This window comes from Anser cygnoides, chromosome 1, assembly GCF_040182565.1.
Source record: "Anser cygnoides isolate HZ-2024a breed goose chromosome 1, Taihu_goose_T2T_genome, whole genome shotgun sequence".
Lineage (NCBI taxonomy): Eukaryota > Metazoa > Chordata > Aves > Anseriformes > Anatidae > Anser > Anser cygnoides.
Window position 1 is genome coordinate 86,116,438 of NC_089873.1, and position 26,489 is coordinate 86,142,926.

Genomic DNA, 26,489 nt, shown 5'->3' on the forward strand with positions numbered 1-26,489 from the left:
ATACACTTCTGTGAAATGTTTCAGTGCTGACATATTAGCACGTTCTGATGGAATTTTGTTCTTTCACCCTTCTCCCTGTTCATCCAATTTTATCTGAAACGTTTCCTTTGTTTTGTTTTGTTTTCATTTCCAGTTATTGCTACACCTCAACCTGTTGTCATATTTTGTTTTTAAAAGCCTTGTTCACACCTAAGCTATTACATAAGAAATTTTAGAATCGACTCATAGTTTTCAGTATTTCAGCAAATACTAAAATCTGCCTTTTGAAAATAGGTCTTATGCATGAGTCAAGTTAAGCATATTAAAGACCCATTAAAAATTGATCACGGCTTTCAGACATCTTGTCATAATCTTTTGTCTCTGGCTTTCTTGTGTTTCAGTCATCTGCAGGTAGTCTGTCCAAAGCAGAGATTTAAATGTTCTGTCTACAGTCCAGCTCAGCTGCTCCTCTCTATACCAGCTTTCTGACTCACTGCATCAGATTCAGCTTATTTAGTGTTTTCTGCAATATATTTTGTATTGTTGGTCTCTTCTACATTTCTGCTGTTGTGTTTGAATGTTCTAAATGTTCCAACTTGTGTTTTTTTGTTTGTTTGTTTTGTTTATTTTTTTATTTTATTATATTTCTATCTATGTAATGTACTTTTTTTGGAGGCAAACATTGTCTTTATGTTTAAGACAAATCTATATAAATTTCCCCTGGATGTTTTTTAATAGTAATTAAAGTCTACACATATACCATAAATAGAAGATGGAGAAGGGGGTAGAACTCTCTTTTGCCATCTATGGCCTATCTTCTGTGGTCATTTATCTGTGGATGTTCCACCAAAGCTTTTTCTGGCTTGTTGTTAGAGTGCTTGCTTGGAGGACAGACGTGGCTTTCCTTTTTCATTAGGAATAGTACAACCACACTGGGCAGCTGTATGAGAGCTAGAAAAAGTTAACTTCTATTTTTTATCCCTGTTTTGTTATTTAATACTTTTAGTCCTGTTGCGTCATCTATAAGCATATCTATAAGCATATAAGGGAGAATAACAACAACAACAAATTTACTCCCCTGGATAACTTTCTTGGCTGGTGGAGCTAGCAAACATTGGCTGGAGCGGTGAGGAGAGGTGAAGGGTTTTCTCAATATAACTGTTTTTACCGTAGCTCTTGAGATGTTGTCATCTCTCTCATCAGATGTCTATGATTTCTGTAATTTGGGAGCAAAAATTTAATGAAATCCATCTTTTACAATAGTAAGTATATCAGCATTTATTCATACTGTCCAAATTTTCCTTGTGCATTCAGTGCAGCAGGAAGGTCTCCCCATTAAGTTTTGCTTAATACAGTGCAGCTCAGCAGGTCACCCTTTCTTGAAGGCCAGGCCACGCATCTCACTTCAGAGCCAGGAGGCAACTGCAAACCCCGTTTCTCTCTAGGATAGCCCCAGGCAGAATTTCTCTCCCTGCACAGGAGGCGTGCACAGACTTTGGCAATGTGCTGGGCGCTGTGCAGGAGCCCCACATTTGCTGTGTGCGAGGAGAGCATAAGCACGGCACGGGCACGTGGGACTTTCCCCAAGTGCTGCTTCTGCCCTACGGCTTGCTTCAGTCTTCTGGAACAGAGCTTGCCATATGCGAACAAATGTGATACTGCTCTGGGGCAGAGGGGGGCTGCTGGTTTTGTTGATTCTTTTTCTTTCTTCGCTGGGATGTTGTCCTTCTGTATATGAGGCCTGGAGCAACTGTGTCTGTAACAGCAGTAGTTGTAGCAGTCAACATGGAATGAGTTTTCTGTATCACTGTATCAGTTCTCAAATATAGACCATAACAGAGCTTTTGTGCTTCTGCTGCTGTCATAGCAGCAGCTTAAGGGATTTGATGTGGCTTTTGGAACAAATGAGTCAGAATGCAGCAGTGGTGAAACAATTTTCCTTCACATTTTCATCTCTATATGAAGAAGTAAGCGAAGTGACTATCTCTTGTTATCCTGTGACAAGTCTCTTTTTCTTTGGTGTTGTTTTTCTTTTTCATTGAAGCTTCAGCTCTTGGAATTTCTGGATGATTTTTTCCGTATGGCATAACATGAAAAATTGGAAATTTTTATGCAAATCCCACATAAGAATTACAACTGATTTTCTTATTTGTTATTACTTTTGTGCTTCCTTTAGAGTAGGTTAATTTGTTTTAAACATTTTATTGATGTAAAATTTGGATGGAGCTGTTCTGCCTCTTGTAAAGATTAGGCAAATAAAAACAAGTTGTCTTTATTGGCCAGTGGAGGTCTCCAGCAGCTGTATATAACTGGTTCTTACTAAAAACGTAAGCATGGTCTGTTCTCACTTTTACTTGTTTTTCCCTGTTGCCATGAAGTAAGGCCATTAAAAACTGTTACAGAGGACACGATCTGACGACCTGAATATAGTCGCAGAAAGGAAAGTTTCCATGCAACAGGAGTGAGATGCAGTAGCTACAGCAAATTTAATCTTTCAAAATAATTGCCAAGAAGCAGAATAAATAATGTCAGAGTCTTTCAGCGGAACAGACACTGTAATAGTGGCTTGTTTGAACATCATGACAGTCTCCTTGTTGTATTCTGCTCAAAACACAAGGCAGAATTTCACTTTAGTGAAAATCAGCCGATTATCATTGGTCTTAAAGACATAAACTTCCTTAGTGAACTGTTATTGTAAGTTGTTTCTGTAAGCGTAGTGTAATGGTAAGAGAACTCTCAGGCTGGGTTTTCAGTCATCTTCTACAATCATATCGCACCATTCTTCAGTGCATAGTTACTCTGTGTTACCTGCATATAAGTTTCTCTTGCACACAGGAAATCACAGAAACGTGCTTTAGTGCCAGTTTTCTCTGCTACAAATTGGTGTAAGAAAAGTTATTCCCGGTCCTTACATCTTGTCTTTGTCCACCACCTCAGTTCACCTACTGATTCTGCTGACTGGTTGCCAGCCAGCTTAGGACCATTTAAATTGGATCAGTTCATAGATTCAGTTCAAGGTCAGGCCGGCCTAACTGTTGAAGCATTACACAGGGCATAGTAACCAGAACTTGGCAGGGGAAATGAGCATCTAAAGAAAAGAAGCAGAGATCTTCTACAGACCGCTGCCAATGAAATAGTAAGGTAGACTCATAGCCTGATGATCTGTCACACATCAGAGGCATATTTGGTAAAAGGCTTCCGGGCAACTGCTTTTTGATGGCAGAAATTATAAATTACAAGTGGAAGAATATCTAATTTAGATATGATTTAATTATGTATCAGATTAATTGAGAGGATCGAATCCTCTTTTATTCCCTTTTTAATTAATTTATTTATTTTAGCAGTGGTTTATTTTAGTGAGCTAGATTTCTTCTGTCTTTTGTCTGACTTGTATTGGCATTATGTTGGTGATAAATCTATTTTCAGCAGTAGATGTTCTGGGAGAACTGAAGAATGGAATGTCCAGCAAATTCAATAGGAAAGGTTTATATGTGCTTGCAATGAACTGTAATTCTGTGGTGCTCAGGAGAATTCACTGAGGCTTACTATACAGTGTGTAATGCTAAAGATTTCTTTGTTACTATCATCCTTACTATTCTTCTGATTGCTAGTTGAGCAGAAGGAACAATATCCAAAAGTGAATAAAACAGCACTTATAATATCAAAAGGCAAAAGCCTATAGAAAAGCTAGTTTTTCCCTAAGGGTTTAGAAAGATATTATTATGGATTTTGCTGTATCTTCTTGAAATGGAGATATGTAACTATTGAACTTAAGATACTTTAGAAAAAGCAATATAACAGTGTCTAAAAGGACACTGTCTCTACCCCACAGCTGCCTGTCCCAGAGGAAAGACATGGAAGATGCATGGTGGCAATGGAATTTAGTTTACTCAGGACATTTAGTTGATTTGATTTTATGTTTGTGGTTCTCTGGAAGAAGATCAGGAAGATAATTAAAACTGAAGGTTATGCTGCAAATCAGAGTAAAGTGTGGAGATGGTTGTGCTTGCTTTTAGTCAGAAATGGAGAAAAAAAAATAAATGAGATTTTGTAGGACTTGGTACTGCAGCAGTTAGCTACTGCCAGGTGTCTGTTCTGGACTGAAAGCACTGGAGTACAGACTGGAGAGAAAAAAAAAAAATCTAAGTGTGACAGATACTTTGAGGCAGAGAAGTGACAGAGAAAAGATTTGAACCATGGGCAAAGTCACCTTTTCTGTTGTTTCATGTGCTCTGTGCTCAGGGAAATAGAACTTTGTGCACTCTTTTCAAACTGGTAGGACTTCATCACAGAAAATCCCCACTCAGTCATCTGCCTCCCATCCCAAATGAAACAATTTCCAAGTCTTTATGTGCCAAGCCTAACTACTTCACATCAAAACTAGCTACTCCATAATGGCTGCAGTCAAAGGGTTCTGTCTGTGCAGCATACACATAGATATGTGTGGGTATAAAATGCGCAGTGGTGATCTTAATAAAACATGTAGTGTTCTACGTGCTTGCTTATCTGCTTTGGCAGTGTGAACAAACAAATGCGTGGTCATGAGAATACAGTTGTCTTGATACCCAAAACAAAGAAACTCTTCAAGGAAAGAGTTCCCCTCTTAGCTTCCCCTCGTACAGCGTTTTTCAGGCAGGGATTCTAGGTGCTGAATGATTGAATGCCAAGAAGGACGCTGTTTGTGCAAACAGGAAGAAGACTGGGATATAAACAGGCAACAAGGTCTAGAAATACTCATGTTACATTTTCTGCTGTTGTAAGTTAAAAACAAAAATCAGCAAAGCCAAAGACCAACTAGAAAGAATTGACGTTACTCAGATATAGAACACAATGCGATTTAAACGTGATGAAATGCTTACACTAATTGTGAAGTCATAAGCCCAAGAGTTTGTTGGATGCATTTTAAAAAAACTAACTTCAAATATCAAAAGATCAAAAACTTGCATTTAACTTATATTCCGCCACCTTGAAGCACACACAGTGTATTGCTTTGTCATTTCTTCACCTCTGAAAAATTCTCTGCTGTCCAGAAAGACTCGAGTTGCTTAGGTCTGTGCAACAGATGTTTGTCTGTCTCCTCCTCCCCTCCCCTGCCCTTCCCTGCTGTGCAAACATGGTCTTTGACATTTATATTTCTCTAATTTGAGCATGTGTCTGTTTAGGCTAGTTGTGGTAACCGCTGAGATTAAAATAAAAAAATCTCTATATTGAAGCTGGTAAGTCAGTTTCTTGAATTATATCAGGTACCCTCCTTTTCCATGTAATGAACTCTTACACCAACTGGAAGATTTTTTTTTAAATTTTTTTTTACAGTGTGGGCAAGCCTGTACATGAGTAATTTTCGAAAATGAAATTTTAGTGTAGTTTAAGGCATTTCAATTCATGCTTGTTCTGTTTTCCTTTTCCTCTTTCAGTTAAAACCCATAAACACTCAATACTAATGTAATTAACAAATGCTCAGAAGAACCAACTGCAAGAAGAGTCACGTAAATGTTGCATGTGATTGGCAGCTCACAAATTGCCAGGCTGCTAAATTGACAGCTCTACAATAATAGATACAATTGAAAAAATCTCCTTTTGCTTGCATTTCCTAATTACACAGCATCATTTTTGTTAGTTTTTCAAATGTTTCATTCTTTAGGGTGATTAAGGAAATGGCATACCTGTGGTTGCCCTGTATGCTCCTTTCATGAATATTGCTGCTGCTTTCACCCTCAAAGGAGGGGACTGCTTATCCTCATTTGCTGAATCATTTTTCTTCTTCCTGACTCATTGTGGTATCACATAGCAAACTTGGGTTTCATTTTCATATAGGCAGGTGGGTATGGCACTGATTCAGGTAATAACTGTCTGTGTGGACATGTCATCTTAGCTACTAACACCCACACTAGCTAGATCGAAGTTTATTTCAGAGATGCTTGTCATTCAGCAAGCAAACCTCTGTCTACACTGCACTTTTATCCTGGTATCGGGTCACTCCAAGAGCGCTTTCCTTGCTGGCCTTCAAATATATGTACATTAGCACTCTTTTTTGATCATGAGAAAAAATGCTTTGATTTAACCTTGAAAAAATCATTTTTTCAATATAAATCTATTATGTAAAATGTACTAAGTAAGGTAATGCTCATGTGACCAGTACCAGAATTGCTGGCTATCCTGCAAATTTGACACAAGCAAACATTTTCTCAGCAATGTGCAGAATGAGCGTTTTACACTCTTTTCCAGAAGAATCTCTGGAAGTCAAGTCAACATTTTGTTAGGTACCAAATAACCTTTAGAATGATTCAGTAAATTATAAAATGAAAGGTTTCAACTAAAAGATTCTTACAGCCAAGTAGGAAAATTAGTCAACCATTACTGACATGGATTCACTGATCTAGAAAATTACTTTAATGTACATATCAATATACTTGCTGATTTCTTGCATTTCAGTGGATTTTTAAAAAAATGTTATTGCAGAGACTCCTTGTGTTTCACGTTATAAAATTCACTAAAACTTTTCTATATTAAAGCAATAAGACAGCTATTTTAGCTCATTGGGTTTGCAGGTTTTTTAATAAAAATTAATATATTTTTAAGTAGAACTTAGCAGTCAAAATGTCTCTGTGTTTATGGAGCTGGCAAATGAACTGCATTCAAAAAGCAGAAAAATCAACTTATGGTTCTAGAATGAAATTTAGATTTTAAGGAATTCTTTGTGCAACAAGACTTAACAAAACATTTATGGAAGACAAAATTTGCATTAGTAATTAAAGGTGCATATTATTATTATTATTATTTTTAAACTGGAATTATTTCCTGAGAAATATGGTTGAAAATTGTTGATAAATAAAGTTATCCCTTTTTTGGCTTAGTGACATACCATAGACCATTTAAATAAATTTATAAAAGACAATGATTTCTTTCCAGGTGGCATTGAAGCTAACAGTAATATTTAACTGTTCTAGAAATTCAGAATTCAGTTCTGAGTATGTTGTTCTGCCATTGGCTTAATGCAAGTACACAAATCCTATCCCTTTTTGTGCTCTTTGAGGAGTCAGAATTTAACAGCTTGTACAGAGTGTTAACAAATGCCTGTATCTAAAAATACATGTTTTTCTGCTGATTTCTTTTGTTAAGCCAACTCATTACCTTTAAGAACAGTAAGGACAAGAACTTCAACAAACATGATACCCAGGTTAAAGCTTTTTATTCAAAGAACACTGGAAATCAGAGACCCTATGTTAAGTTCTCACAAATAAAAGGGATCCAAAGGTCACGATGAAAAAGAAACAGATTCTGGAATAAAAACTTTAGAGACTTTGAATAAGGGACTGTGCCTTGCATCTACTGTGAAAGCAAGGTCAAGTGATAATAGCAAATGAAAGATTTTCCATGTAGCTATTTTTGAAGGCAGCTAGAGAATTCAGACATATCACTTCCTTGTAATTGATCTATTTTAAATTAAAAAAGTGATGTTCTTTCTATACCTAAATCCCCTTAACAATTTTCTTGAGATAGTCTTTACAATCTATAAGGGGTACAATGCCGAATGCAGCTTGCACTACCATGTGGTGCTTCTAAATTTGTATTGGCAGAAAGAAATGTATAACACAAGAACATATTTTTCTTAAATCTGTTTAATAATCCAAGACTCAATAACACAACAAGGGAAGTCAAGGTGTATCTTAAAAATAAGTAAATCAGATTTAGCGTTTGGCTGTATATGAGTGTGGCATCTTTAAATAACCCTCTTAGAGAATACCAGAAAAAAAAAATTACCATCAGTATACAGCACCATGCTTAGCAAAGCCACAGCAGCTTTTTCCTTTCTCTGTTGCTACATGGCACACATCCAGATATCTGCTGTACTAACATTTGCTCCTGGGAGGAGATGAAGAAAAAAGGGTCCATAAGGTTTCCATTGGCCTAGACAACTGAAACATCTGCTAGATTCATGAGCAGCTTGCTGGCTGAAGTCAGCGGGGAGAATTACTACAGATCAGTGCTGCCATATCAATAGATATTTCATAGACCATAGGGAAGAAATAAGAAAGTCAGTAGAGTAAGTGATTTATTTCAAAGTACACCAAAGTCTTGTGTAGTTTTATATAAAATGATATCTAAATTGTGCAGAATTAGAGTCACATCTACAACTGATCAGCATAGAAGGCTTGTTAGGGACCAGGTACAGGAAAGAGCAGCAGGATGCAATCCTGATCTTCCAGTATCTTCTACTAGAGGCAAATCCCCTGGGTTCCCAGATGAAATTTGACAAAAGCCTCAGTCACTTGAGAAAAGATTCCCTTCACTCAGCAGCTTGCACCACAAGAAGCCTTTTCCATCTTTCTGAAACACAAATAGTGGCATTGAAAGGGAATCAGCCACTCTCTGTGGCTGATATGGAACATAGAAAAAGAGAAAGTGTTGAAGCAACAGGCGTGGAGGACAAAGGAATATATATGTCCCGTATACACTAGGTGTAAATTGCCTTTCATCTCCTTAATTCAAGTGACCTAGCCTGGCTTCTGGCACCTGCAAATGTAGTCCTATGTAATTGTGTAGTTCATAGTATGGTGCCACCCTCAAAAGGGTTACTAGAACTGCATACAACAGGAACTCTCAGGATGGAATTTTTGGTGTTATTTTATTTTATAAACTGAAAGAGGAAAGAAAATGAGGTACTAAGTTTTGAAACAATTGTTTCATTGGCTTTAGCAGAGCTGTATTTCAGAGATCTAGTCTCTGCTAGAGGGTCAAACAGGAAAGAAGGTAAATATTGACCTGATGGGTGAAATCACCAGTAATGAAAACTCCCTGAACGTACAGGGAATCGCAAGAGGAAAATCTTGTAGTAATCATTCAGGCTTTTGTTCTGTGAGAATCAGAGCTGCTTTTTCAGGGAATGTTCCCGGTTGGCTGTGATGCTTGTATGTATTGATCAACAGAAAGTCATTAAGGTAGCACCTGTTCAGATCAAAACCACATACTTCCCTGCTTTTAAGATAGTACTGCCTTTTATTCTCCACCCCAATACATTTTATAGAAAATATGCATGTTATTAAAGGCATTCTGTTTGAAAGTTTAATTTGTCGACGTGTTACATTGACACAATTTAAGTATCTAAATTGGTGTCAATCCCTATTTACTAGAATATTTTACTGAGATGTGTTATGACCAGAGTGTTCTGGTGATGACAACAGGTAAGTATAACATTGCATTTAGCGTCTCTGATCAAAATCTGATTTTTCTATTTTTGCTTTTTCTGTATTTGTATTTGAGGATTACATGTAATCTGAAGCAAACTGAATGGATCAGTGAAAACTGAAGTCAGGGTAGCAAGGATTTATTTGATGTACTAATGCAACGATTGGTACTTTTGTTCAGATTTTTTTTTTAAAGGCAGTAAGTTTGTTTTAAATACACTGTTCAATTATAATTCAAATGTACAGTCTGAAGTAGAAAGGAGGTAAGTTCCCAGGGGAAAAAAAAAAGATGTTTTTTATTGATGTCTCTATCACTGTTCTTTGCTCCCCCCTCCTGTTTCTTTGTGTGTATATCTGCAAACACATCTGATATGTGTTGCTTCTATATTTTAACAAGAATAAAAATTACTGTGTGGACATGTAGTAAGGCAAACCTAGAACTCTTCATTTTCACTTTTCTTGGCTGTTTTATTCAGTGAAAAATTCCAGCTGCTGTTTCAACACAAAGGGTTTGAAGTGCTAAGTGAGCTTTTTCAGGGGCACATATAAATAAGGCTGAGCAATTTGGAGATGTTACGTTTTGGGAGATCTGTATCTTTGTGTTCAGGGATTCCTGAATACTCTCTGAGGTTACAAACACATTCAAAGTACAGCACTATTTGGAGCTAACTTGTATACCTGCATCTTCTGCTATATTTTAGTCATTTCCTAGATGAAATTTCAGGCAGTGGTAAGACAAAGCTGAAAGTGGCAGGGTTTTAAACCTTGACTATGTTCTGCTCAGGTGGAAAGACTGATCTGAAACAGCTACAGAAAGTAGATAGGCAGCTGGACGAAAATGTCCTTGCTGAATGGGCTACCTGAATGTTGGACTTCAAACTCCAGGGTCTATTTTAAAGATGGAGAGAGAAGGAAAACTATTTCTGGGGAGATGCAAGAATGCTTCTTTTTCTCTTTTGGTGACTCAGTAGTTGAAGACCATTTTTTTCCAGTAGATTTGAAATGCTTCATAGATGGGAGCAAGGAAATGATTATAGGGGTTGTGGCAAAATGAGGAAAAAGTTGAATTAGATCTCCTGATTTAAGTGTTTTTTTTTTGTTTGCTTGCTTGCTTGCTTGTTTTTTTTTTTTTGTTGTTGCGTAATTCTCTTTCACTGGAATGTTTAATTTAGAAAACTTAAAAGTAAAGTATTTTGACTTTTCTGAAGAAAAATGCTTTTTACAATTTGGGACAATTTGTTATTTCTGATGTTTTAATCTATCTCTACTTTTCCTTTAGTCAAAGCAATATCCTGAATTATTTCTGAATTCCTAGTAATTTCAGTCTTCCTTAAGCATTACTTTATCCAACAAAAATATCTTCACCCAATATTAAGGTTAGAAGATTTAATGTATCCCCAGAGTATTTCAAGCCAAGATTTTAACAGGGTAGAGCTGTGGGAGAAGCTATGATTAGGCTACAGAAGTATCTGTGAGGTCAGCACAGGTTCTGCAAGCAGATCAGCTGAATATCTGACTTGAATGAAAGGCTAATACATGCTGCCTGTGGACAGACACTCACCTGCGATGATGTTAAGCACTCCAAGGTGTAAGGAAGCTTGAATAATGTGAGTTCAGCCTCTAAAATCTGACAACGGTTGCAAATGTCCAGTAGACAATTTGACCAGGCAGTGGCAACTATTAACATGTAATAACTTACATAAATTCTCAATTCACAGAAAAGATGAAACATGTAGGATTAAACAGAAAACCTGTAGATCTGATTTAACAAGCTTATGCAAATGATTCATTTGCTACTTCAGTGCATTAGCTGTTATTCGACATGTGCTCCATACTGAAGCTTTGTATAGAAAGTTCCCTTCCTATAAAAATAGACAAAATAAAGGGGTGGAGGTAAGGGTGGTGATGGGGAATCTCCACCACCTGCAGTATCCTAAATAGGCTGAATCTTCACACTAATCCTGGAGCGTCCAAATAGCTGTTTTTCAGAATGTTGTTCTGGGTTGATAATCTCAGTCTAGGATTAAGTAAGTGATTTTGTCTTGTTCTTGTGAGCATATCTGACTATGGCTGTAGTTTTCTCATTTCTTAGCTGTTTGCCTACTTTTGTTGCAAGGGGAGAGATAGACATCTGCTGGTCTTGATTATCAACCTTTCAAATGGCATTCCAGATAGAGAAGGGGATTTTTTGAGACTATAATATATATATATTTTTTTGACATTCTTAAAAAGTTGTGTGTCTTTTTCCTCTTTCTGGTAATTCCTTCCTTGAGAAAGATCAGATACCCCATTTATAATTTATGTAGAACCATGGTTGGTAATTTCATTCTTTCTCACCCCCTTACTTACCTGTGAAACCGCTTCTGGATTCCACGTGCTTGAAAAAGGGATGGTTGCTGTATTGCCATAAACTTTGTGCATTGCTTCAGGACACTTTTTTTCCGAGTATTTCCTTTCCAGATATGGAAAGGTTTGTTGTTAGACTATGAAAATATATTTATAGACCCACATTTCTCTCATCTTAAGTAATTCCTGCTTTCTTTTTTAAGTAAAAAAAAAGTGATAATCATGCCTTTTAAAGAATAGATAGGTTTTGAATTATGTTCTGATAACCATGTGAGCCTTTGGATGTTTATCTGCAATTTCTGGGAATTTTGAGGAACTAAGAAGAAAATATCTCACACCAAATGCTCGTTCAGGCCTTGTGACTATTTCCCAAAACTGGAACCGTGCTGTGCCAGGCTGGAGTGCATCAGCACAGTTGTATTTATTTTGATTTGTTTCTTTCTTTTTTTGATTTTATTTTGATTTGTTTCTTTCTTTTTTTTGCACTTGTGGAAGTGCAGTGGGCTTCAAGAGGGTCAACTACTGAGTCATCTGAAGAAAGTGACAAACATCTGTGGCTTGGAATGAGTTATCACATGGAGACTGGATGGAAAATGTGTGAAAATGCTGTGCTTTAAACTGCATTTCATTGCAGTCAGTCTTAGAACTTTTGTAAGTTCTGAAGTTTATAAGTTTGTAAGAAGTTTTATAAGTTCTACTTGCTAATGGATCATTCATTAACACATTGGATTCAAATTACACTGGCAGTACTTGGATTCAAATTACACTTGGATTCAAATTACACTTGGATTCAGCATTGGATTCAAATTACACTGGCAGTATATATTCCAGTATACTGGAATTTACAGTATTTTATAATTACAAAACATTTGCATGGCTGTTGTTTGATATCTAGGAACTTCCAATGTTAAGTCAGATAATATGTGTAGCTGAATGTTTTACTTTTTTTTTTTTTTTTTAACATTACTGGTATATGTCTTCCCATGATGTTTAGGCTCAGGTAGTTTTCCTATTGTCCTGTTGCATATCAAAATAATGTTGGTGTCAGAAAACTTTTTTGGCTTACACTCTTCAGAATTGCCAGCTCACTGATGGGATGCTGGGAGCGGGTAGCCCTGGTTCTGTTACAGTCACCTTAGAAAAATCAGCAATGTTAAGTTCTCTTTCTTCTGTAGTCCTTTGGGTAAATTATTCAGATTGTTTTCCTCCCACATATAGTGTTTTGTTTTTTTTGTTTTTTTTTTTTTCTCCCCAAAATATGCCACTTGGAGACTTTACTCTGAACCTGAGTAGCCATGTAGCCGTTCCGGCCTTCCAGTGAGCTGACTGCTGCCTCCAGTATGTGGAGGGTGGTGTGAGGTCCTGTATGGTGGTGTGAGGCTCCTGTGTGCCAAAAATGGAGGCTGTTCACAACAGTTCTGCCACCTGGCTATTAATCAAGTCACTGACACAGTGCAGAATAAAGTGCTCTATCATTTTGGTAAGGTAATATCCAAAAGACTGATGTTACCTGAACATTGTATTTCATAAAAACACGTAAATGAACATTTCCAGTTTATGCAAATCTTTTCATGGTTATCACTGCATATGTGCCATTGCTGGCCAGATAAAATGTAACCAGTCACTCTAAAATGGGATTGATTGCTCCCTCCCTCCTTCCCCCTCTCAGAGCTCTTCTTTGAGCAACATTGTGACAGGAGCATTTTAAAATAAGAATCTTGTATAAAGGTCTTTACCACCTTGTGTAAGAAAAAATAGCCACATAACCGAGTTGGACCTTTTGCTTTAAATTGCTGCTTACTCCTTTTGCCTGGCTTTTCTTCTGCGGAGACTTTCCACTGTGCAAGAGTATCCAAAGCAAAGATTTTTATCCTTTTAACTACTTATTACAGGTAAGCAATTAATCAGAAGACAGAACACAGTGTTTAGGCAGAGTGCTGTCTCCAGATGGTATGTTGCAGTATGGTAGTCAGTTTTTAACGAAGGACCCCAAATCATGGTATTGAGCTAGCACTCTTGAGAACTGATTGTATTAACTCACTCTTGAGGCTGAAAATACAACACTGAAATGTGAAACTGTTACATTGCAAAGATGAGTTGTATGGAGTACTTGGCCACTGTTTTACCTGTATGATGTTTTTTTGGGGGGGAAAGCATAAACTAAATGAGATAGAAGCTTTCCTCCATTCTCTGCAGAAGCTGCTTTTTTGAGTCAGGCTAATATATCTTGAATTTCGTATATATTCCTATTGAAAATATATTTTATGTTAAATTGCTAATCTATGTTAGTTCCATTATTCATTGCAGAAATGGCATAATTAGCTTATGATCTTACTTTGCTTATGCCGGCATGCTTTACATTTCCAAATACGGATTTCACCTTGTCCGTAAAGCTCCTTAAATATTCTGCTGTTTCTGAAAAAACACTGAGCCCTGGCTCCAGTTCTGTCAGTAAAAGGCGTACCTGTGTGCTGAACCTGTCTGTAGGCAGTAGAACACGTTCATGCAAAGGCAAAGTCCTTGGCTGTGCTATCTGACTGCTTGTGTGAGAGGAAGGCACCCCAAGAACCCTGTACAGAGTGGTTGTTGGTCGGTCCTTAAAAGTATGACAGGTCGCGTCTTTACAGCTCATTATTTTTCTTTTAAAATGGTGTGTCCAGAACTTCATTTCATTTGTTACTCAGAGGAGAAGATTGAACAGATGAGTTATAATTATAACAGGAGGTATTCGGGTACCAAGTCTGAGTGACTGTGTGAATAATGGATGTGAAGTTGATAATGCTTGATACCAACAAAGGTCCTAGACAGACTTCTGTACCATTTTGGTGTGTTAACTGGAAGAAGTACCAGTCAGTATGATGAAATTCCTGGCCTTGGGGAGAGGAAAGTACACAGTATGTTCTGAATTTGTACCTAGTGGTAGATTTGGTAGGGTTGAATGTGTAGGTATATTTGTCACCACCATAGCTACCTTTGTTTCTTCCATCAACCTCTTATCTGGGTTCTGCATAATTTTTGTTTGTACATTTTCTTCATGGAACATTGATGTGAAGTAAGAAAGTGCTATTATTCTCATTTTACATGTTCAGAACTGAGATGTGAAGACACCGTGGCCCAGATCCTCAAAGAAATGGAGTACCTAGTTCCTTATTCTTTCTGTTAGAACTGGGTACCTACCTGCTTTTAGAGAAGAAGGGCTTTACAGTTTGCAGAGGCACAAAGAGTTGTGCATAGCTCTTCAAAGTAGAAAACAACACGAAGTTTGAAGCCGCATTTGCACTTATGAGAAGCAGAAGTTTCAGCAGTGTGCTGTCACAGTCATGGGAAGATGAAGTTCACTTTAATTATTTTGGGGTTTGTAACTTCCATCACTAATTTGGAGTGGTGGAGGGAAATGCCTTTTCCCCTTTTCAAAAAATAAAAAACACTAGTTATTCTTCTCCATAAGCAAAGAATGCCATGGCAATAATCTGAGGAGAGTTAAAAATACTAGATGTTTATGCAAGGTTCCTAGGAAACAGCACTGTCTGTGTATATGCTTTTTGTTTCACTGTCTCTCTCTCTTACTTTTTCCTGTTTATCTTTATGGAATAATTGTACTTAAATATGTAATTTTCTCACATTTATATCTGCAATCTGTTTCACTGTAGTGGAAACTGAATCAATTATATCTCGAGTTAGCTGCTGTTGTAGAAACATATACCTGAAACATCAGGAGTGCAAGAAGTAACAAATGCTTCCTCCTCGTTTATCGCTGTGTAACATAACTTCTGTAGTCTGAAATCAGTGGCTATCCCAGTGTGCTCTTGTCCTCTGGAATATTTTAGTAATTGCTTAAACATTTGAGAAAGCTGAACAATCTCAAATGCACAGTTTGGGCGTAACTTTTTTTTTTTCTGAATTGTTTCTTCTCTCTTTCCTAAACCTCTCATTGCATAGTAAGTTTCTGCAGTGTTCTCATTAACTCTAATTTTCTCTGCAAGTGGTTTTGTTACTGGAGCATGTCATAGTTACCAGAACGCACACTTTTTTCCTCCTCTTTGTTTTGTTTCTCGTTTTAAACACTGTTTCTTCAGTGAGCAAGCAATTTGCAGGACACTCTGGGGATCAACTCTAAAATAAACAAGCAATCCAGATGTGGGACTAAATTAGCACTACTTAAGACGACAAATTAGGAAAAGCCTTTTGACCTAGTCAAAGACAAAGATGAATGTTTTTCTTACTTAATCTCTGCTATTGGCTGCCTGAGTGAAAATGAATAGAACTACAAACTTTATTTTTTCCCTCACGTGATGATAAACTTGATTTGCCTCGCTGAGCTGATGAGCAGCTAGGTTTGCAGGAGGAGCTGGTCAGTGGGCCAGAAGGTTGCTAACTCACTGCTGTCACCTCTTGTCCTCTCCCCCCTCTCCTTCTACACACATTTCTTTTTAGGGCCTTCTGACAAATAGCAAAAGGAGTAGGTAAAGCATGCTCTACTGATAATGTGAAGCTCATAATTTATAACATAATTGTTTCTTACAAAAACAGACCTCTGCAGAAACAGAATTAAAGAGAGAAATCTGTTTTCTCGGTGTTTATAGCCACCAAATCACATTTATAATTAGCCTGGTAAATTGATTAGAGTATATAACCTAACCATCAAACTGAAGTGTTGAACTCTTTAAAGAGCTTTCATTTTAATTGCAAAAAGTACAAAAAAACACAACAACAACAAAAAAAACCACCCCAGAACATAAACAAATAAGCGTGAGATGAACTCATAAGACAAATGTTTCCAAACTGGACCAAATAATGGTAATTATTCTGCCACCCACGGTCTTGTCACATACTGAGACAAAATCAGTTTTAAAATCTGTAAAAGCAGTTGAGCCATGATTTTGGGATAGAAAAAAACAAAACAAAACAAAAAATTTCTTGACTGGAAACAGCTTGTGGCTAATGAGATACAAACCTGTCAATTCTACTAGAAAGCAGTATTGGTCCTCCACACAGCACTGCAAAAGTAACCTGCGGTAGAATGTACTTAACTGCAGCTCCATCTAGGCACAGTAATTTTGCTAACAAAGCTTCCTATTATGAGAAGAGAGACTGGAATACAGCATGGTGACAGTGATATCTAGGTGTCTCTTTTGCAGTAATTCCATTACTTCATTCAACTTAGTTAATGATAAAGAAAAAACTAAAATGCACTGAACTTATCTGAAAAGCTGTGTTCAGAAATGTATGTATAATTTACATGTTCTGTATTTTCTAGATGTTTATAAAGATAATGCCCTGTTAATACTCAGTATGTAGCATTTGAAGAGGGATTTCTGATCGGTCCAAAATAAAAGTTGCGTGAAAGATGGTGTTCACTCAAACCTACCCTGCTCCATCTTATCTTACCCAAGTTTACACACGACTCCCACCTTCCATTTCTTCAGCTAAATGGGGATAACTCCCGTATTCCTGGCACTGATCAGCCTTGTGATTTCTTCTACATCTGCTAAAATCTGGCAGGCAGCAAAACCCTGGAGCACCCGTGGGTGCCTACTTGCAAGAGACCCCTGGCCTTTGCCAGCCTGGTGTGCCATTATCATCTTGTAATCCCATATGATTACAAGTTTTTTTTGTGTGCATCTCGCAAAGCAAGTCTCAGTACCTACCCCTAGTACAAGTACCAAGTACCAACATCTTTTCCATACCTTTAACCTGAAATAAGGAATGACTGTTGCCATTGCATGATGTGGTGCTGATTCCTGGGGTGGAGCAAAACATCCCGACTGTGTGTGCTCAAGGAAGAGAAGGGCTGCCAGGTTGTTCCAGGAATGGAGGGGCCATCTGGCAAGAGGCAAGTGAAAACTCATGGTTTGTTCAGCTAGCACAATGCAGACCGAAAGTCAGTGTATCTGGGAAGTGCTTAATGCACTGATGAATAGTGTGGGAAGTGCTTAGAGGTTTTCCAATGGAAGTTGAAATTTACCGTGTAATTAATTATTATTATGTCATATGCTGCGTTCTTTATTCCTTTCTTCTCATGTGTATGAACATGCAGGGGTTTTGCTGGAGTAAAGAATATTTTAGTTCAGTATTTTTTGCTATAAATATGAATATGGTTTTCTTACTGCTATCATCACTTTTGTTTTTTCAACAAGATAAAGTAAACATAATGCAAGAATTTATATTTGTGACATCAGCAAGTCCAAGTTAGAAGTTCAAGACATATAGACAGATTTGGATTCATACCTGAAATTTGGGATTTCTCTTAAAATTCTTGGGAATCCACTCTATCTTTTTTTAAAAAAAAAAAAAAATTTACTTTTTGGCCCTGTCCAGAATTTGCACATCAAATATTTTAAATAAATTAGTTAATCCAGAAATAAAGATATTTGCTTTTAAAATTGTCTTTCATATTTTACAGGGGCTTCTCCCCATAGAAAGGAGTTACGTTTTGATGGGGGGAGTTGAAACAATCTCAAATCATTCATAGAATAAGGACCATTATAGAAGTTTTATTTAGCAGCATGTAAGTACAAAACAGAAGTTATGTGAGTTTTCAACAATACATGGAACAAAGTGCTACAAATTTTCATCTGTACATTAAAATGGAAGCATTGTAAAGTTAATTTCTTTTTAAAAAGCTGTTATCTGTAAGTAGATTTCTCTTTCCCGTATTAGCAAGTATGAGATGAAATCAGATGAGACAGTGGAAATATACATATTAAAAGAAAAAAAAAAAAAACAGTTCCCTTTTTAATTGAAATCTCTGTAAGTTGAGTAAGCATCTTTTTTTTTTTTTAATGTAGACCGTGGCAAGGCATAAAATGGGTTGCCTGAGGTCATGTCAATAGTAGATTTAGGAGTGTAAATCAGGTTTTGAAATCTCAGATTTCAGTTAGTTTCATGGGATTTGTCTCACTGCCATCACCAGCATTAAAGGAAACATGAACATTAGTTTGCAGCTAGATTTTCCACCTTAACAGAAATCTCTATCATGTTCTGTTTTAAAATAAAACTTCGATAAAAAAAATGAATTATTTTCAATATGCTTTTGAATATATTTATCAATATTGGACAAATTTAATACTTACATGATTTCATAAATTACAGTTATATCTGGAAAAAGGTAACCATAATAATCTTTAAAATGTTTTGACTGCTGTACGACATTTGACTTGAAATAGCATGACATCTTGATTACTAACCAAAACTCATTCAAAACCAACCTTGTAAGCATTAAGCAGAGTAGAACTGTTTGGAAATATATATATATATATATATATATATATATATATATATATATATATACATGATGAAAATGTAACAATAAATAGGAACTCTCCATTGAACAGTCACATTTCTGTGCATTTGCCTCACAGGGAAAAGCAGCTGGCACTGTACTACATAGACGTTTTTCAGGTATGTTTTTTAGAAACACCCTGGGAAACAAAATTTTTGCCAGTAAAGTTTGCCAATGACACAACAACTGTTGATATACGTAATAATGGAGAGCACAGGTCACTGGGCTCAGAGATGCGCGTTTCAGCGTGGTGAAGCGTAAGGATGTACATCTAAGAACTATGGAAGGAGGTGGTAGAAACAGAATGGGGAACAGTGTCTGAGGAAAAACAAACAAAAAAAAACTCCCAGCGTTGAGGGAGAAAGAAAGTCAAGAAAGTCAAACGTGAGTCCTGGGCTGACACCGGGGCCAAGGGGACTCATGTAAGTACACAAACAAGCCCATGAAGTGCTGGTACAGAAGTGGTGTCACCTTTGTATTTGTTGCTTCTGTGAATGCCGCACTGGGGTCTCCAGGTCTGGGATCCACACTTCAGAAAAAAGATGAAAAATTGAAGAGGGCACAGAGAAGAGCCACGGACTAATTAAAGGATTAGAAAAATGCAATTTCTAGAGCAAGACTTAGGAGCTCAATTTATTTAGCTTATCAAAGAGTAGGTTAATGGATGATATGATCACAGTCTCTAAGTACCGACGAAAGAAAGAGAAATTTGATAATAGAGGGCTCTTCAGAGCAGGGAAGAAGATGTAACAAGAGCCCGTGGATGCTAGGTGCTGCACTGAGACAAATTCAGACTAGTGGAAAAATACTGTTTTCTCATTTAAACTGTAATGACTGTTACTCACTGAAATATGTTACCAACAGTGCCCCTGAGATTTCCAGTGCTAGACTTCTTAAAGGTGGAATGTTTTTGGTAAAGGACGTTGTCTTGTTCAACCTCTGCTCCCAGACTTAGGGAAGAAGTTAAGAAAGATTAATGACTAAATTAAGAAGCATCCGTACTGGAGAACCACAGTGGTAAGTTCAAGGTCTTGAAATGATGATGAAAGCTATGTTTCTTTTAACACATCTGTCCTGTTGAATCTGAATACGGTACCCTCAATCTGGCAAGGCCTGCCTTATTCTTGAATGCTCATCACCAAGCATTCTTGATTTAATGGGTTGGTTCACGTGGATCAGAACCAGCATACTCAATGCTGGGATGAGTGCTTTTTATGAGTGCTTTTTTTGCAGTGGTAACAAGTTATCCTATGCAAGATGGTGATTTCCAAAGCAAGTCCCTCGGGGTGTGATGTTCTGATTCTAATTCGTGGCCTCCAGCCATGGGCTGGTGTGCTGCTGTGGAAGCCTGCTGCCCCCGCAGCCGAATGGTGGTACCTAGAGCTGGCTGAGAATACCTCGTCTGCTTCACTGATGGCAGAGGACTGTGCTTTTTGTTTTGTTTTTTTCATCACACTAAGTAACTTGCACAGACTGGCAGCTTCTCTTGCATGCTTTGTGGCCATGTGCTACTTACCTGTTTAACAGAAATAAGGCCTCTCCCACAAACTATTATCAGTCCCCCCAGGACCAGAGCCTCAGTGGCATAAAAGCACTTCTCTGACACTTTTAATGTTGTGTTAAATGGCCCAATGCTGATGCTTTCTAGAATGTTTATGTACCTGCTTATAGGCTTTTATAAGCTTTTTCTCTAGCCCCAAAGGTCCTACTTCAATAACCCAAGTGAGGTGCTGATACAAGCAAAAAAGTAATCTTGTAAAAGTTTTTTTTGTCTTAGTTTTCCCATCACTTACTAATAATTTTGGTCTTAATAAGAAGTGTGCAGTATCTGTTCTTTTGTTCTTGCCTTTTCTATTTTTCCCTGTTCTACACAGACTTCATTTCTTCCACTTGGGCTAATTTCCAGATCTAGTGGCTCATTTTCTCTGCATCTCTTTCTCCACTGCAGGCTTCCTATGAAGCCATGTGCATCTTCTCCAGATCCATGTAGCTTCTGTATTGATAAGGGATAGGATAAATTCTTTGGCATGACTTCTATATGCTAGATTAATTCTCACTTCCAAAATATCAGCACTCCATATAGTAATAAGAAGAAAGAAAGTTTTCCTGACCTCTTTCAGACCTAGGTACCCACAGTTTCCATTTAAGTGGTTGATCAGCATAGTTTACCTACTAACCGCTGTTCTGATCAACAGGTCTGCTCCATTACCCTAATTAGCAAGTGGGAGATTGCATATACAATGAGACCTTCATAATAAGAATTATAATATCAAAAAAGGAATTTAGGGTAATCCTGGGAAGATTTCCTAAATCATGCTAATAAGGCCCTAAATCATTACAATATTTTTTAATTGGAGAATAGGAATGGAAGATAGTTTAATGTAAATCACAGATTTCACTGCGCTATTCTCTGGCACTAGGCTTAGTCTAATGCTTCTTATATGCAAAAAATATCTTAGCCCCCATAGCCTCTTATCCACAGCACATACTTTAGAAGGTTATTTCTTTGGTAAAATGCCTGTAATTTAGTGGAAGTAATAACAGGCTATGTGCATTTTTTCTGGATTTTTAAAATTCTAATTTAAGCAATAAGCAATTTATGCAATATCTTGAGGTTCCTTGACACATTGGACTTGAAAGAGGGGAAATGGAAGAAAATGACAAATCTTTTCTATTTTATTTTTTTTTCCCAACCTTGTTTATGATTTTCTCACTCGTCAAGCATTTCTCAATGTGTAGTTTTCAAGAAGCAGGGTTTGATTAATGAAGTGTCAGATACAGAGGATGTCACAAGTATTTTGGCATTTATTATTTGCAGCATTTAAATTCACCACGGTATTTGCAGTATTCCATAGTTTTTATTTACTATATTTGTTATCCAGTTAATAGTAAATACCATCCTATAGTAAACATTAGTACATAGTAAATTTTGATCTTTAGATATCTACAGGAAGTTGATATTTATACAAAAAAGATACAATCTAGATTTTATTTTCCAGTACCAGTTATTCAGATTTGGCATTTTGAAGGGAATCTTTTTTTTTTTTTTAATCTTTTTTATTTTTTTAAACCAAGACATGGAAGTGTTTTTCTTTGAAATTACCAAAGAATCTTCTATTTCTATATTGAGATGACCTTTCCCTAGCACTGCTGAGAATTTAAGTTTTTTTTCAGGTTATAAACACTTAGGCAGTAGAATAGTTTTTTGTTTGTTTGTTTTTTAATAGGGTGCTTATGAAGAGTGTCAGATTACCTAAATGCCAATTGTTTCTGTGATGTAGATAGTCATATACCAGGCCTAAGTCCATCAAAATTATTTTACATAGGGAAATGGATAGCTATCGAAACCTGGCCAGAATTAAATTTTTTGGCAATAACAACAGGTCAAATAGAAGTTTAGTTACTGATCTCTTATTTAGTAATTCCTTACTCTGGTCATCTGAAAACCTGTATACTAGATAATAGACTTTATCTTTTAACTTTTTTATATTGTGCCTTCTACACAGAAGGCCATGCCTCTGCTCCCACGTAGCTAGGAACAACTCTGGTGAGAGCCAGTAAAACAGGATGTTTCTGTTAGGGTTTTATGCCAGATTTGTGAATTCCTTTTGGTGTAATTAGTGGCTATTGAAAAGATAGTTTCCTCAAAGTACTTATGTCTATGTTTGCTCCTGTAGGACTGTAGACAGATTTTTCAATCCTGACGCATCCCACTTGAGTGTCAATCTTGGCATAATACTTCTTATGCTAGCAGCCCTACCTAACCTTGAGCACTTCTTGTGTTAATAGGACCTGTATAAAAGGAGGAGAAGAAAGAATCATATATTTGATTTAGCCTATTGTATTGTCTTTTACATTGTATCCTTGAATAAATTAAGTATATCTCCAGATAATGATGTTTCTTGCTTATTATTGAGGACCTTTTCTTTCCCCACCCATGTTGGGGGAAAAAAAAAAAAAAAAGACATCCCATGTTTTTACTCTGCTCCCTTGTGATATTCTTGTCAGAATGTGTTCTACTGTTTGACAAGGTGTGCTATTTTCACAATACACAAAGCAACACTTCAGTCTAACTATGCCATTGAAAACGCTTGTGATTCAAGAACCTGGATGATAGTGTTCCTGTGTTGTGTAGAGGTATTTGGAAATCTTCCCAGTGACTTTTCTGCAAGCACTTAATGTGATTCATAATGCTCTGGGATAGACTCACAGATGCGAAAGAGAGCTACTATGCCATCTCTTCTATTTTCATATGCAGTCAGGTTATATTCCCTCAGCAGAGGATGTATCTTGTATTAGAATCACACTACGTTTGTTCTCCAATGACATTCCAAACCTGACAGGAAAAATGTCATCCTGACTGTTCTTCAAAAAGCATAAAACAAAACATGGAGTCCAGCCTGCCCTGTCCCCCCTGTTTAAAAAGTGTATGTAGATTTTTCAGTAATGCTTTCTAGAACCTTTAAAATATATTGTCCGTACTGAGACATCTATATATGTCTGTACTTTGTGAGCCGTATCATGGACATCTGGGTTTCTATGTATGTCTGAGAAAACAAAGATTGCAGAATATTCCTTTGAAGCTAATTTGTATCATTCACAGAAAAAAAAATACAAGTAATATCATTATTTCTTAATTTGTCTGTTTCTCTGCTACAGCGAATAGATTGCTTATCTTTTTTTTTTTTTTCAATTTATTGTACTATATTCCTTTGATTGAAATAGTTCATGTTGAATTCTGACTGTCACGTGTTGGAAGTTGCTGCAATAAATTCGGTTCTACAACTTTAATCCTTTTTTTTTTTTTTTTTTTTTTCTTTTTCTCTTTCTCTTCCCTTCTCCTTCCCTCCCGTCCCATCCCTCCTCAGGTAGTCAAGGGCAGTTTCCACTTACACAGAATGTCACGGTTGTTGAAGGGGGAACAGCAAATTTGACCTGCAGGGTCGATCAAAATGATAACACCTCCCTCCAGTGGTCAAATCCAGCTCAACAGACACTGTACTTTGATGACAAGAAAGGTAAATTATTTCCTGAACTCATGGTTCTGCAGCATTCTTTCCAAGAAATAATTGTTTGAAACAATTTCCATTTAGTATTTTAACGTATAACTATTTGCTAGGAATGTAACCTTAAGCCATAATTACGATATAATGTTAAATAATCTGTTTTTTCATGGATGGGTGTGTTTCACTAAAGTGCTTCCTTTTGTGTAAAATTGCAAGTTATTATTAAGGGAAAATAATTATATATGAAATTCTTAGTGCGAACTGATTTAGAAAACATTGTTGCAAAATATCTTGGAAGAGCATTTATGGATGACATGGGGAGACGTAGTCCATAAACCCTGTAACTTGATTTTATTATTTTGTCTGTGTATATGTATATATAAAATCGCTCGCTTCAGGTGTACTGGAACTTGTTTGATTGTTAGTGCAGTATGCAGTTGCCGTGGTAGAAATTCTTACTGTAACAGATAATCAAAATTAATTTTTGTTTTTAGTGCCCTGATTTTTCCAACTATGCAATGCACAGATTTTTTAATCCTGGTTAATTTAGGAAAAAAAATACAGGACAGTGTCCATACTTTACAAAAAGAAGGGCATTATCACTGCAGTACAGTACGTTTCCAAGATTTTCATCCTCATCTGAAATGAAGAAGCATATTTTATATAATAGAATGTTAACCTAAAGGCAGCATTAGATACCATAAAGAAATTAAAAACTGAAATTACAAGGAATTAAAATCATTTGGCTTCAAAAATGCAAAAGTTTTGGTGTTGATTTCAGTAGCAAAAAAGTTCAACAACATTTAAAATTTAATTCTACTGCTTGAATTTATTCTGAAAGATGATGCATATTCTGGGACATATTTTAAAAAGTGCAGCTTCTCTTCTGCTTAAAATTAAAGAAGTGCTGTCCAAACACTTTGCTGAATGATTGCAACACTTTACAGCACCTTGCAGGACTTATAGTGCTTTATGGATCTATGCACTTGAATGAAAGTAGAGTCTAAAACCTGTCATTTTAAACCTGCAGAAGGTGCAATCAAAATATGTGTGGTTTTTTTGCTATTAATATAATAGCTGAATAGAATCTCTTTATAGAGTTGAAGTGGTTCCTTTCTCTTTTATCTAATTTCCTGTAGCGCGTAATCATTTGATTTGCAATTTCTTTGAAATCATAAGTACCTTTTGAATGTAGACTTGAAGATGAGTGGTTTATACGGTGCAAACTTTTGTGCCATAAGTCTAGCCCTATAACCTTTACTTATATGGACACCTTTATTTTGTTTGTAATCATTAGTGATTGGTAAATAATGTCTGCAAAACTAAAAGCTGAGGTAACTTGTCTGTTGATAGACCACATCAATACTTGTAAAATCTATATTTTTTATGTGACATTTTAAAGGATGTTGAGAAGGATGGGGGGACTACAAATAGATTGATTTGAACTGTGTAGGCCTTTTGATGTGAATTTAATTTTCTGTATACTTTAGCTAAATCTCTACTTCTACAAAGAATGGTTGATGTTTGGTTTTTTTTTAAATATAATGAATTAAAACAGCAGAATTTGAATGGCAAGCAGCATAGTAAGTACTTGATATTCCCCACAGAAAGTATGAGGAGCTGAAGCATGTAAATTTAAAGGACCACACTCTTTATTGAACTTCTAGCTTGTCCCAAGACCTTGAGGAATACTTGATGATTCAAGTCATTCATTAGTAGAGGGATTACTGTATATCAATTAGACAGGAAAATGTCTGACATGATCAAGTAAAAGTTTAGGTCATTCAATCAGAGGTATTTAGTCTTTCTTACATTGACAAAGCTTTACATTCTTTCTGTGTGACATTTCCAGGCTTGAATATACCAAGGGGAGTGAGCCAAGTCCCACAAGGAAAATGAAAATGTTCTGCCATTTCTGAAGATAGTTAGAACATTCATTGGCAGTTTTTTGTTTGTTTGTTTGTTTGTTTTTTCCTGTGTCAATATGTATGTATTCTTAATGTATAAGAAAGAGATTACCTTTATACAGTGATACTTTCTTTATTGAGCCAAAATGGGGAGAAATAGTTATGGGTCTGATCTTGATACTTTTGTCAGTAAATGATGGCAAATGGAACTGTAAAGTCTTCCTTATTCTTTTTTGCTTACCTACTTGTCTCAGCTAGCCATACAATTTGGCTATGAAAAGCAGCTTTCTACTAGATCCAGTCATTACTTTTAATTTATTGAGAGCAGTGCCTCAGCCAAGGTCTTTTCAAACCTGTCTCCTAGGGTTAGCCAAAACTAATCTTGAGATCTTACTTTCCCCTTCAGCGCTATGAAAATTGCTATTTAATAGCTATGTTTCTCAAACTGAACATTCATGAAAACTGTTGAGTAGGAACCCAATGGTGTCAGGTTAAGTTCTGTATAGAAACAGAACCTCAGAGTAGCTCCACCAGTAGGCTATCCATTAGAGATGAGTAACTGTGGATATCACCACATTCTGAACAAAATCAGAATCATATGCGTTTAATTTTACATCCTTTCAATAAGTTATTTTCTCTAGATATACTCATTAAATGACACACATAGAAATGACAGTAGAATTATTTTATGTCTGGAAGCATTAAAAAATCAGGATTTTTTTTTCTTTTGCTCTATATTTTAATAATTATGAGAGAATCTTGTGCAAAGAAGGAAGTCCAGTAA

The 26,489-nt window shown here is 36.5% G+C and overlaps 1 protein-coding gene across 7 annotated transcripts in view; it reads left to right on the plus strand.

The window, feature by feature from the left end:
* CADM2 (cell adhesion molecule 2) overlaps positions 1 to 26,489 on the plus strand; it is a 666,627-nt gene that overhangs the window by 454,035 nt on the left and 186,103 nt on the right. For 6 of the 7 annotated variants that reach the window (XM_048071686.2, XM_067001482.1, XM_048071688.2 and 3 more), the window contains one exon: positions 23,661 to 23,810. The exons of the other annotated variant lie outside the window; for it this stretch is intronic. In XM_048071686.2, the coding sequence (XP_047927643.1) occupies positions 23,661 to 23,810 (150 nt within the window). The remainder of the gene's footprint in view (positions 1 to 23,660; positions 23,811 to 26,489) is intronic. 7 annotated transcript variants of the gene reach the window in all.